Consider the following 13,448-nt stretch of genomic DNA (forward strand, 5'->3'; position numbering starts at 1 on the left):
CAAATACTGTCATCATAATACTGTGACATTCTTATTGTTTACAAATGATCTTAGAGTGGATTATTTAATGACGAGGCATCTTGGTTAAGAATGAACAACATTTTTCCACCATGACAATTTAAAATTTACATATGACGTGACATTTAAATGAGGTAAATGTCACGTGGCATACCACCTCAATGTCAGATTTTTATTCCTTAATATTCATTTTCCTTTTCTTCTTTTTCTTTTTTATTTCTTTTCTTTCTTTTTCTTTTTCTTTTCCTCACCTCAATGTCAGATTTTTATTTCTTAATATTCATTTTATCTTTTCTTCTTTTTCTTTTTTCTTTTCTTTTTCTTTTCTTTTGCTTTTGCTTTTCCTCTTTTTCTTTTTTCTTTTCTCTTTCCGATTTCCTCCTCTACCACCTCACAGTCCCAACCCAACCTCAAAATTATTGGCGTCAGGTCTCCCTCTTCCTCACCAGCTAGGGTTTCTTCATATTTACATATTTCCTCGATTTTACACTTCATTATTGCAAGAATACCATGTTGAATCTGTATTGCTAATAAAAAATCATTCTCGCATCCAAGGCTTCAAAGAAATATAATTACTCCATTTAACAACCACCGATGCCGGTCTAATCCAAAGGCATGCACACCTTTACACATTCTGGTCCTTGCAGAACATGGACGATCTATCTGGAGCCCCACATCGAAGACCCGACTCTGATACTATGTTAAAATGGACCTAGGCCTAACTCAACCCTAAGGGGTCGTTTGGTACGCAAGATATCTCAGGATTAAGTTTGAGATAAGATGTATACAACGTTTTGTAGATAATATAAATTTATCCCATCTCTCCGGTGGGATAAATTAGTCTAGGGATTATAATCCAAGGATAATTTAGTACGTACCAAACGACTCTTAAAAGTTGGAATCCCACATTGGTTGGGGAATGAACTAGTGGTCTACTTATATGGCCTTGGACAATTCTCGCTACAAATGCCAATTTTTTGGGTTGAGTTAGACAAAAGACAAAGTCATACAGAAGTGTCTTTTGAAAAAGACATAAGTTATGTCCCTAATGTTTTAACACCACTATAACTGTTGAGGATTGGATTGAGTTTGGTATGACAAAAGTCATCTTTCAGGAAAATATTTTCAACCAGCAAGTTTCAATCAAAACACCCTTCAATTCTATGTTGCTCGGACTCTTCAAAAATGTCAACGGGTGCATGTTGGATACTCCAAAAAATAGTGTATTTTTAGAGAATCCGACATGGGTGCGGCATCAAAAGTGAAGAGTCTGCGCAACTTAGCTTCAATTTGCTCCAATGATATTTAGAACTCAAAAAGTTCAATCAAACACCCTTCAATTAGCTACTATCTGGATGGTCGTTTCTAGTGACCGACATCGATCCAACACCAGCTTGATCCTCTATTTGCAATATACATATATGAATAAAAGTTAGTACTGTAATTCAAACCAACAGTAACGGGATGATTAATTATAATGGTAATACACTTCACGGAAGAAAAGAAAAACACAAGAGCTAATGATGTAAATTTGCTTTGTTGCAACGCGATATAACTTCTGGTGTTTTTCTTAGCCTTGTTTTCCAGGATGTCGCAAGAGCATTTACAGCAAATATGTAAATTACACGCTGTGCACAGAAGGGCGTTCTTCTTATCCAAATGGTCCTGACATACACCACACCGGGACATATATTCACCTTTTTCAACCAATTCTAGAGAGTGCTCAGCAATCTGAATGGTGCTACCAAACTTGATATTACGAGACAGACCATGTTGAGGGATGCAATGTGGATGAAAAGATTGATGACAATCCCTACAATGATATAGCCAATACTTGGGATGTGCATATGTTTCGCAGATCCTGCACAAGAATTCATCTGGATGGTCAGTAAAAGCGTGAAAAATGAGGGTAAGGGGGTGTTCATCCCATTGGACGGTGATAGTCAGCGGCGATAGAGCACAATCATTTCCTAGGTAGAAACGGCAAGCTTCACAACCGTATGACGAACCAGAGAGGGTTTTGGCACAAGCGCTGCAATTTTCATCGAAAACTGAAATTCGAGAAAGGGGGTGCCTGTGTGATTTATGTGCAATAGCTTTAGGCAATAAAGCACACTTCATATCGAGGCGGAAGTCACATTTTCTCTGTTTGCATTCAAACCACCAACCATTAGTGTCTAATTTGCAATGACTGCATTGCCGGAAGAAACAGCAATACTCCGAATGCCTTATGTAAAGTGGATGTTCCGGGTGATACAGCTCCAGATCACCCGGTAACTGAGAGCAAGTTACATGCAGAAAGTAGCTGCACTGTTGACAACTATAATAACACGGGTCAACAATAGGCCTAATACAGCCATTACAAACTAATTTATCCTTGTTTGTGTTATTTGAGAGCACTAACGGATGCACCTTGTGTTGAAAATTGTCAATCTGCGACGGCTTGAGATTTTCAAGGATGCCATTTTGCTTAAGAAACCGTTCAACAAGTTGCACGGTTTCATTAGCCTCCGGCAGCAGGGCCAGATTCAACTTGGGAAAGGCCTCGATGTTATCGTCAGCAACCCTGAAACCGTAAAAAGAGTACAGAAATCAGTGTAGCTCATTTACATTTTTGGTAGATAAAGAAACAACAGCGTTACTCTTTCAAATGGCCAAGCAAAGCGTAGCGATATATGAATATAGGGCAATAATTAATTAAGCTCCTTACTTTCTCCTTTTCCCGTCACACTTGACGTGTACAAAGAATCTGCAAGGCCCACACTGATAAACCCAATAATCAGGAAGGAGCTTTTCGCTGCACACATCGCAGGTGAGATTGAAATTTTCAAATTCTTGTGGAAGAGAAAACTCCAGGTAGAGCGGGTGGTCATGATCGCCGTGGTTGAGCTCTGGGTTCAAATTGGCACAGCTGTGATGGATCCAGAATGAACATTCTGTACATAGATAAGAGGCCTCTCTATTGTCTTCCTTACCACAAGCATTGCAATGGAAAGTGGTGGGCGTTCGCTGGAGGATTAGGAAATGATCATGTTGTTTCAGTTTCCAATCTTCTTTTCCACGACAAGCACACGAAACATGTACCTGGAACCTACACATCTCACTAGCATAAAAATTAGTTTCTTTGCAGCTCAGGAAGCAGTTGTTGCACGGAGAGTTCTCATTCGGAGGCCGCTCCACGAGCTTCAGCTTGTGTATGTGCTTTGGAAGTGTGAATTCTTGGGTCAACTTGTCAATGTTCTCTTGTGCCATTGCTAAGTATTCCTTCTGATATTTGTAGAAATCTAGACTAAGAGCTTCAAGAATGTTTCCATAAGTTCATCAATGGAGATCAATCTAGAGAGAGATGTTGGAGAAGATATTTTGTTATTAGATGAAAGGAAGAATGAATTCTCTGTTTCTGTACACAACATTATATACACATGCACTAAATGTTAACTCCACTAACTGCTTTCCAACTATAGACTATAACTAACTACCTTGACAGTTGTACATTCCTTGCCAGCTGTGCATTCTACCTGTAATTGATCACATAGACTAACTAACTAACCATCATCTGTTAAGCCTAATCTCAACAATATTTTTGGTTTCCACCTATATCATATATTTGTTTTGGGTCCCGACTAATTTGAATTCATGTTAGAAAGTCTGACACCAACCCAAGGCTCAAATTTGTGACTTTTTTATTATAAAAATTGCAAGACTTTTTCTACGACAATTAGGAATTAACTATAATTTGCTTCTTGGTAACATTTAATAGCTTTTTAGGTATTTTTTTTCCTAGTGTTTGACTAAGATAAAAGAACTTCTGATCACTTACTTTTGGGTCAATAGAACAAAAATAAGGGGCGTTTGGCCATGAAAATTGTGAGTATTTGAAAAAGTAGTTTTTGTTTTCAAAGTGAAAAATGGTATTTGAAAATTGGAGTTGTGTATGGCCATGAATATAAATTGGAGTTATTTTTGAATTTCTGTGAGTAATTTGGAGAGAAAAAATGCTTATGGTGTTTTCCCAATTTCGGAAATCAACTTGACTTTTATGATCAAACGTCTTTTTCGAAGTTTAACTCTGGAAAAAAAAATATTTATTGCCAAATACCCCCTTAACCGAAAGTCTTAAGTTAGAATTTCTTACTTATGACTCTTGACTTATAAGTCATAAGCAATAAACTCATTCAAATAAGCTCTTAGAAAATTATCTTATAATTCAACTCGTTGGATTTGTAAACTCATAAGACATTTCGTTTTGAGTAAAGCCTCTAGTATCCCCCGAACTATGACCAAATTTGCTATGACATACTCCAAATTTACTAGGGTCCTATTACCCCTTGAACTTAAGTTTAGCGTACTTTTGTCAATCTTTTTAGTTGGCATGACATCTTTTTAGCTAACATAACACCTTTGACGTGAGCCTTATTTTTATGTAATAAAGGTATAACATCAGCACAAAAGAAAGACAAAAATAGGCTAAAATTGAGTTCAGGAGATAATTAATCCCTGTGAAATTAGAGTGTGTCGTAGCAACTTTGATCATAATTCGGAGGTACTGGATGCTTATCTCTTTCATTTTTTGAAGAACAATGGAGTACTATTTAAAGGGCACACTATAGCAACTACCTAAAGCAATATAGGCATAATACATAAATATACTCTTTAATTTGGCTTCAGTTGTCATTTATGCCCTCCAACTTTGGTTGCATACAAGTAGACACATACGACCTAGAGTAAAAGTTTGCCACAATCATTTTGTTAACAAGGAATAACAAGTTGCTTGGAAGAAAAGGACTTCACCGGCCTCTACTTGCTCCAAAAATGCCAAGTACATAGTTAAACGTGCTTTTTTAGATGAATCCTAGGGTCTGATTAATTCGAGTTTGTGCTATCAATTGTTCTACTTTAAAGATAAAACACTTTCTGTCAAAGACGATTCCATATCTAATCAACCTCTAATTAAGGATTACTTCATTGTAATTTTTGGTAGTAATTGGCAATGATGTATCTAACCAAAAAAATTCTCTAGAGTTTTTTTTTTTTTCTCTTTTGCTTTATTTAAAGGGATCTTTTAGTGGACAATTGTTGCTTCTAAACCTATTTCTTATTTAATTTTTCCAGAGTTTATTGTGTCACTTTAGTTAAATTTTCCTATTCCTCTATTTTTTTCATCTCTGGTAACACTTTCTAAAAGAAGGCAAAATGCAAAAATTAAGTAAGAGGACAACCATGTATTAATTTCCGAATTTATTTGAGATAAAGAACAAGTGCATTAGACTAGTTTGTTCAGGTAGTCGCCGGCTTGCTAAAGCTAAAAATGGAACTTACCTTCTCATTGACTACATCAGAAGCGAAATCCTCAACTTCAAATACAATGCGAGATGGATAACTCTTTTTATGTTTGTTTACTAGCAGTTTGAATATTGATTGAGTAATATACGAAGTAAATAAAGCGAGATAATTAAAGAGTATAGATTCGAGCGTTCGATCTGAGATATTTGTGGACGTCTCTGAGAAGTCAATGTAGCTCCGAAGGTGTCCTTGAACCAATACACTAGATAAAAAATTAAACGTAATTAAATTAAAGACAAGCTTGATGCTCAAGAAAATAGCATATTGATGTTGTCTTGCTTGAATTCAAAATGTCCTTACAGATGTTTAATTTGAAGTAATTATTAGTAGGTTATAATGGTGAGACACTAGCCAGTAAAAATCCCAATCGAGCCCTAAAGTACTAAAACCAACGGTAGAGGACCATGTAATGATGTTGTTAGTGATGCCAACTAATATTCCAGCAACGCTTAGATCATATATATATAAAGACCACAACCATAAGACCGCTTCTCCCGTTAAAGAGAATGGAAAAATACGCAACTGGATTGTCTCTTGAGATATGTGGGGCATGTCAAATGGAGAACACACCTCAATAAAATTCGTTAAGTGCAGATTAGCATCCTCATATGCTTTGCCTCCAAATAACTCTTTCATTTGAAGCAAGTGAATCATCACGCTAGTAACGTGAAATGCTCTATTTTCTTCTGTCGGTGAAATACGAATGACACTAGCTTGGACCGCATCACCGAGGTGATCCTCATCCTCATTATGCCCATTAATCGACCCGGTATGACTGTTGTGTTGACTCATAGTATCGTGTCTACTATTATGCACCCTTGGGAAAGAACAAAAACACCAAACAATGTAAAATAAAACACTACAGCTAACCCAAAGTAACTAAATACACTGCAAGAGTGAAAACTATGTTTCACTCCCCGGCAACGGCTCCATTTTTTATAACGCTCAAATTACACTCTTGAATGGGTGTAAGCGATCGTTGTCAATACAATAACCCAACTTAGGTTGGGGTCGAATCCAAAAGAAGTGAAAGCATGGAATTCAAAAATCAAGAGTATCAATAGTTACTAAAGATGAACCGTAGTGTGAATAAAACAAGCATAAATATAAAATGGGGGATTTAGTTTGAATGTGTTTATAGTGATGATTACTACAATTCTAGAGTACTATCTTGATATTGAAAAATATTGCAAGTGAGTTCAATTGAGAATAAGCCTTGGGGTTATGCAATTATAGATGTGGGATCATGCATGGGTATTTGGCCATTTATCCAACTTTTAGGTAATAGTCATGGGTAGGCTAGATGTCAATGTATTGGTGTCAATCTTTCAATTACAACACCAAATTTTACAAATGGGTTCTTTCGAACACCTCACAAGTGTGACAATTTTCCATATCTATTGCCTCAATTGACATTCTTATGTCTAAGAGATATCATTAAATGAAATGAATCAAGTTATTGGTTGCATTTATTCATCACCCATGTCTTCTCTTTCAAGAATGACATGGGATTTTGTAATGCCTCGAATCTGATACCCGAAACGCTACACGGTGCTAACAATTCCGAAGGGCCACTAGCTAACCCATGACTGATATCTGTACCTGAACACTGCATAATATATTATACAAATGTGGAATACGTAAAAGTTGTAAGGCCATAAGGTTTATATATGATAAAACATAACATCCTGTTGACGGCATATTTTTCTTGCTTAAATATTTTGACCGTATGGCTCTATGGAACCCGGCTACGAGGGAGTTTAGACCTCTTCCATTCCACGATATTTCTTCCATTCGATCCCCCGACCAACTCCTTCTACTTGTGGTTGTTATAATCATAAATTGGGCTTTGGCTTTGATCCATTAAGCCACGATTACAAGGTGGTGTGTGTTTCGTTTCTTCATGATTCGGCTGTGAAAGATCGTTTCTGGTTTGCTTCTGTTTACTCATTAAATAACAACTGTTGGAAATTTCTGGATCGCAACTTCAATGCTGATCCATATATGTATAATCCACGGTGCTCAACCTATGTGAACGGATTTTATTATTGGCTCGCGAAAAGTAAAATTGGCGGCCCCTATAAAAGAGGCGTTACAATACGTTATTTTGACATGCACAACCAAGTGTTTGGTGAGATTCCAGGGCCTGTAGACTATACTATCTATAAGGAGTCATTTTGCCTACTAGTGCGTCATTGCGGTATCCATATGAATCCTCCAATTGATGTATGGTTGTTGAACGAAGATAGATCGTGGACTAAAGTTGTCAATGTGATGCCTACCAATATTGATCTTCTCAACGTGGTGCCTACAATCTCTCAGTCGTCATGTGATCAACCTATAATAGCTGAGTGTGAGCCTTTGGGATTTTGGGATGGTGATAAACTTATTTTTGCATATGATAAAAAAAAGTAATACTCTTTGACCCTAAATAAAACCCGTGAATTTACACATCTATTGGATAATAATGGTTTTGGTATAGGAGTACCAGGGGATTGGGAGGTGTCAGCTTTCAATTATAAGGAGAGTCAAGTTTCAATCAAAGGAAATATCTTGGATCATATGCAAGAATATTCTCATTCAGAAGATGAAGAATAACTAGCTATGAATTGAGGTAATTTCCTTAAGTTCATCTGTGATTTGATTCTCAGATAATATTGTATACTATGTTTTGTATTTTGCGTTGAAGAGAAGATCGTGAATATTTTGTTATTCAAAATATACTTGAATATGTAGAATGTACTAAAATAATATACTTAAATCTTGTGCTCATAAATACGTTTATGTCTATTGGAAAGTTAAAATTAAGGAATTGGAAAAAAAAAAGAAAGACTTTTTAAACGAACTAGAAAGAAAAATAAGACAAATTGAAACATTAAAGCACGGAACTTTCTTCGCCTTTTATACCCTTTTAATTAAGAATAAATTTCACATTTAACAAAATTGAAATTTAACTCTTTTACTTTTATATTGGATTTTAAAATCAGATAAAAATTTAGTTACTAAATCTTTACTTCTTTGAATTAAGTATATATAAATCACTTTAAAATTATTAGTTTAACTTATACAAATCCTTTCTTGTTTAACAAAGGGATAAAAATTTGGCATCTAGTTGACTAGAGTCCAGGTCTACTAATTTATTATTACCTATAGGAAACGAAACATGAAATTTCATTATTTACATTCATGAATCAATAATAAATAGTCCTATTGAACTAAAATAATTGCTATACCTCTCATAATTTCTTTTTTCAATTGTTTGTGCATGAGGGGAAAAAAAAAGTTATAATGATCTAAAAATGTTTTAATTATTCAGCATAAAATTTTTTCGGCGAAAATATTTCTTTGAATTTCTTACTATTGCTTACAAATTGATCTAGCGCCTAGTTTTTGCTCCTCACCACTGTATAATGTGAGAATATATTTTTTATTTCAACAGAAACTTCTATCGCACAACATGAAGTTCAAGAACAAGTTGAAAAAGAGGATGTTACTGCTACAAATCTGAGGAAGTTTTTATTGCATGTTTTCTTTAAACTTCTTATTTATTATCCTGTTTCAGAGTTTAGTTTTGCAAGAGAATTCATTATGTTGACAAGAAATTCTCATTACATAATATAGGCTGGCTATTGTTTAAGTGTTTTTTTTTTTTTTTTTTTTTCATTTATAAGAAGTGTCTATTTTAAAAATTAGAATATGTTATTTCTCGTTCATGAGGTGAAGGGAGTAGATCTACAGAAAAAAAGATAATCAATGGTTTGGAATTGTTTTATTATTCAACAGAAGTTTTTTCAGCAAAAATATTTATCTGATTTTCATACTATGTATTGAAATTCCGGTTTCTGATTTCTTTTAAAAAACTTGAGTCAGGGTAGTTGTATTTGGAAGTTGTTTCTAATTGTAGTAAGGTACAACTTTCTTATTGACCCATCCGATTTACGTTTAAATTACCTAGTATTTCCTCAAACCAATTTATTCTAAACTTTTGCTGCTTCAGTAAGGATTCGTGCCTAGCGAGCCACTTCATATATTCATTCATCTTGAGTCTCTTATTGAGTTCCTCCCTGGATTGACCATTGTTGTTGTTTAATCCAGTTCATCCCTTACATGCACTTAGGTTTCCCAGCCAGTTATTCACTTATTCATACACATCACCAATAGACAGAGGCGGAGCAGCCATGTTTATATGGGGGTTCGGACATATATAACTATACACATTTTTTGAATTTTTTAATTACAAATATAGGGTGTACGCAAAAGTTAGGGGGTTCGACCGAACCCCCATCAAGCACACTGGCTCTGCCCCTGCCAATATAATTCCTGGACCACTAACTCAGTCTGGTGCAAAGTTTTTTTTTTTCAATTTCTGTTGTAAAATCCACATGCATGGCGTTACCTAGAATGTGGCAGCTCCACACTTCCTTCACTACATATCATAAATTGGTCCAAAATTTTAAAAACTTGAAATATCTGATGTGATTTTGCTGGTCATTATCAAGGCATTTCGTAAGAAGTGCGTGGTCTGTGGTCAGATCCTGTTCTTACAAGATGCTTAACAGAATTGTACGTGCTGAAATTTTTAAGAGCATTTGTCATTTATAAAAACTCTATCTAGTCTCTTCCAAATTAGTTTTCTTGGTCTTCTATTATTACACCAAGTGTACGTACTTGGATCCAATGTCAGTAGCTCCGCATGTATTCATACAACTAGCAAAGTGATCAAATGATCTGTTGTGCACCCTATGTGTGGTCTACCTCCCAATTTTTCTTCAGGATGTAGCTAGGATCACGTTGAAGTCCCTCCAATGCACCAAGGGCCATCAATATAAGGCTTAAGATTTTCCAGATTCATTAGCATTAATTGCACTTAGCATAGATAGCCGTAAACAGAACCTGCACTACTCTTCAAATTTATAGTAAGTTGTTTATCCTCATTAGCAATAACAATGCACATTCTACATTCATCAGCCATTACACCATAATAATAATCTTTTTACCCTTAAAAATTACTGCATGCCGCATCCCATGCATATCAGTAAGTTTAAAGTATCTTTTCCTCTTGTAAAATTGATATCATCAAGACTAAATATATCGGTCAGATTTAAAGTGTTTTTTCCTTGTAAAATTAGTACGTATATATCAGTCACTTAAGGTATTTTTTTGGTTGTAAAATTGGTATCACCAATACAAACTTATCAGTCGGTTTAAAGTTCTTTTTCCTTGTAAAATATATAAAGTATTTGTCAATTTAAAATGATCACTCTAGCTTCGGAATTAAGGAACACATTTGTATTTAGAAGACATTTTTTATAACTAGAAAAGGCATAATAAGATCCTGTGCATACAAACCATAATTAGTGAAATCTGTCTTGAGCTCCAAGCAACACATCTTACCAAAGTTTGGAATTGCCTTATTTTACTATTTCCCTGATTTATTTAAAGAAAATCCTATGCCTACAAAGTGAAACTTTGGTCACATGCACGGCTGTTTTTTGCATGTCCCAAATAAAAAGTGAAACTTTGGCTCCACGAAACTTATTTTACTATCCCTGATCTTTAAATGATGTCTATGTGTTTATTCATTTTTTGAGTATATAGATGAGAATATATATTAATTTATAATTATTAAATGTTAAAATTTGTCATTTTGGTGATAGTTGAATTGGTTGAGAAGAAAATTATCTTTATGTGTCTGTTGATTGAGCTAGTAATGTGAGACTTGTTATCTAAAATATACGTAAATATTATCGTTGCGATGAGTTTCCTTGTATAAAAGAAGAATTAATATAATTTTGGTGAAAAATAATTTTTTTATTCTGTTTAATTTAGGCTTAGTACATAATTTATCCTCCAAACTTAATTTTTATTACATGTTCCTTCATATTAGGAAGTTGTTTTATTGCGTGTCATGGGAAAAAATGGTCTACACATTAAATGTTTCACCGTCCAATATTCATTACTTTTATTTGACCAGGTATTTTTCTAAAATAAATGAGTGTCCCTCACCAATAAATCTATTCAAAGTAAAATTCTGAAAATTGAAATTAAAAAGATATTTTGATATCCAAGAAATTTATTTAATTATTTCAGATATACACTTTCAAAATTTTCAAATTTTTTGTTAGAGTTGCCTCACATTTTTCTGTCTCTTTGCTGATTATGCTGTTTCATGTTCCAGTTTGGTTATTGGCAGTTGCTCAGTTATATGAAAGTTGAGCAGACAAGTGCCTATTGTGCAGTTACTGGTCACCAATTTTTTTTAGAAAGTGCAGCCTATTTCTCAGGGACATTTTCTGTATTTTTTGGTGATATATGGATTTCTCTATAACTGCTTGAGGCAGTGTCTTTCTTGTACTGAAGATTAAAAATCTTTTTTATCCTCATTACTGCATATTTTTGAATTCTTAAGGATTTGATTGTACTCTACCTTTCATATAGTGAATAGCTCGTCGTTACCCGTGGTTTTTCCCTTACTTGAGTTTCCACGTTAAATTTGTGTGTCATCTATTTATTTCCAGATTTCTTTCTTGATTTTATATGTGTCTTGTTCCTTGATGTAAGTGGTTTTCTAACAAGTGGTATCAGAGCCAGATTCAAGGATGTCTACTGTAACCAAGTTTGATATCGAGAAATTTGATGGAAAAATTAGCTTTAGTATCTGGAAGATCCAGATGAAGGTTGTTCTCACACACAATGGTTTGAAGAAGGCTTTAGATGGCAAGTCTAAGAAGCCTGATTCTATGAATGATGAACAATAGGAGGAGTTGGATGAAAAGGCACTTTCTACAATTCAACTTAGCCTTTCCAAAGAGGTTCCGCGGGAGGTTATTCGTAAGACTACTGCTGCAAGTCTCTGGTTGAAACTTGAGTCTCTTTATATGACCAAAAACCTTGCCAATAAGCTCCATCTCAAAGAGAGTTTATACACGCTTCGTATGTCTAAAGGTTCTTCCATTCAATCTCATCTTGATTCATACAATTCAATTATAATAGATCTGAAAAATTTAGAAGTTAAAATTGAGGATGAAGACAAGGCTGTCTTGTTAATTGTCTCTCTGCCATCTACCTATAAACACTTCAAGGAGATTATGTTATATGAAAATAATGAAACTTTATCTTATAAAGATGTTAAATCAAATTTATTGTCCAAAGAAAAATTTGATCTTGAAGTTCATTTAGAAGCTAAAACAGAGGGCTTGTTTGTTAGAGGTAGATCACAGGACAAAGGGAGTACAACTAAAAAGAAGTTCAGATCTAAATCCAAAGGGCGTTATTCCAGCAAGATATGTCATTACTGCAAGAAACCTGGGCATGTTATTTCTAAATGCGAAAAGCTGAACAATAAAAAGGAGAGAGAAGAAAAATACTACCATTTCCCCTTAGTTCACAACCATCACCACCACTATCAATCGCCACAATCATAACAGTCACTACAATACTAACCATCACAACTATCAGTGGCGGAGCCACCTTGTATTCAGGGGTTCATCCGAACCCCTTTCCATGAAAAATTGTATTATTTCTACATGGTCAAAAAATATTTTTATGTATATATAGTAGATGTTGAACTCCCTTCGACTAGTCCGTACGTTTAATTCTGAACCCCCTCAATGAAAATTTTGGCTCCGCCACTGACAACTATCACCACCAACATTATTAATCACTAACATTAATCATTGTAAGCGCAACCACCATTATAAACCATCTTCACTATCACTAACAAATATAAATATTTTTCTCAATCAAATAATAATTTTGTTGTATTAAATTACATACTTTTCTAATATATAATTAATTTTTTATTTAAATTATATTTTTTATATTATTATATATACAAATAAAAAAATTTGAACATTCAGATGTTGGAAAACAAACAGTCTTAATCATTCAATTTTCAGATCTAGAGACAACATCTTAATCATTCAAATGTGCATTCAAATTCAGACGTTTGAATCTGTAAAAAAAACAAATGAGGATAACTAATTCATTTAAGAATAAATTGCATTAATATATAATAAAATCAACACTAACCACTCTTAAATTGCACTTGTATGGGAAAACTTATACATCTACCAATTCATAATAGG

At 34.4% G+C, this 13,448-nt stretch overlaps 1 protein-coding gene across 1 annotated transcript; it reads right to left on the reverse strand.

Moving 5' to 3' along the window:
- Positions 1–1,292: 1,292 nt before the first annotated feature.
- Positions 1,293–3,435, reverse strand: LOC107845160. The gene is made up of 2 exons (XM_016689414.2): positions 2,729–3,435; positions 1,293–2,584 (listed from the first exon to the last, which is right to left on the reverse strand). Exons 1-2 carry the CDS (start codon positions 3,268–3,270, stop codon positions 1,384–1,386), a joined length of 1,743 nt encoding a protein of 580 aa, XP_016544900.2. The 5' UTR covers positions 3,271–3,435; the 3' UTR covers positions 1,293–1,383.
- Positions 3,436–13,448: the final 10,013 nt, after the last annotated feature.

This window comes from Capsicum annuum, chromosome 10, assembly GCF_002878395.1.
Source record: "Capsicum annuum cultivar UCD-10X-F1 chromosome 10, UCD10Xv1.1, whole genome shotgun sequence".
NCBI classification, from domain to species: domain Eukaryota; kingdom Viridiplantae; phylum Streptophyta; class Magnoliopsida; order Solanales; family Solanaceae; genus Capsicum; species Capsicum annuum.

Excerpts from the sequence above, each read along its gene's own strand:
- LOC107845160 (XM_016689414.2), bottom strand. The coding sequence starts at position 3,270 with ATGGCACAAGAGAACATTGACAAGTTGACCCAAGAATTCACACTTCCA. Across the intron at positions 2,585-2,728 it reads TGTGACGGGAAAAGGAGAAA|GGTTGCTGACGATAACATCG; the intron begins GTAAGGAGCTTA and ends TTACGGTTTCAG.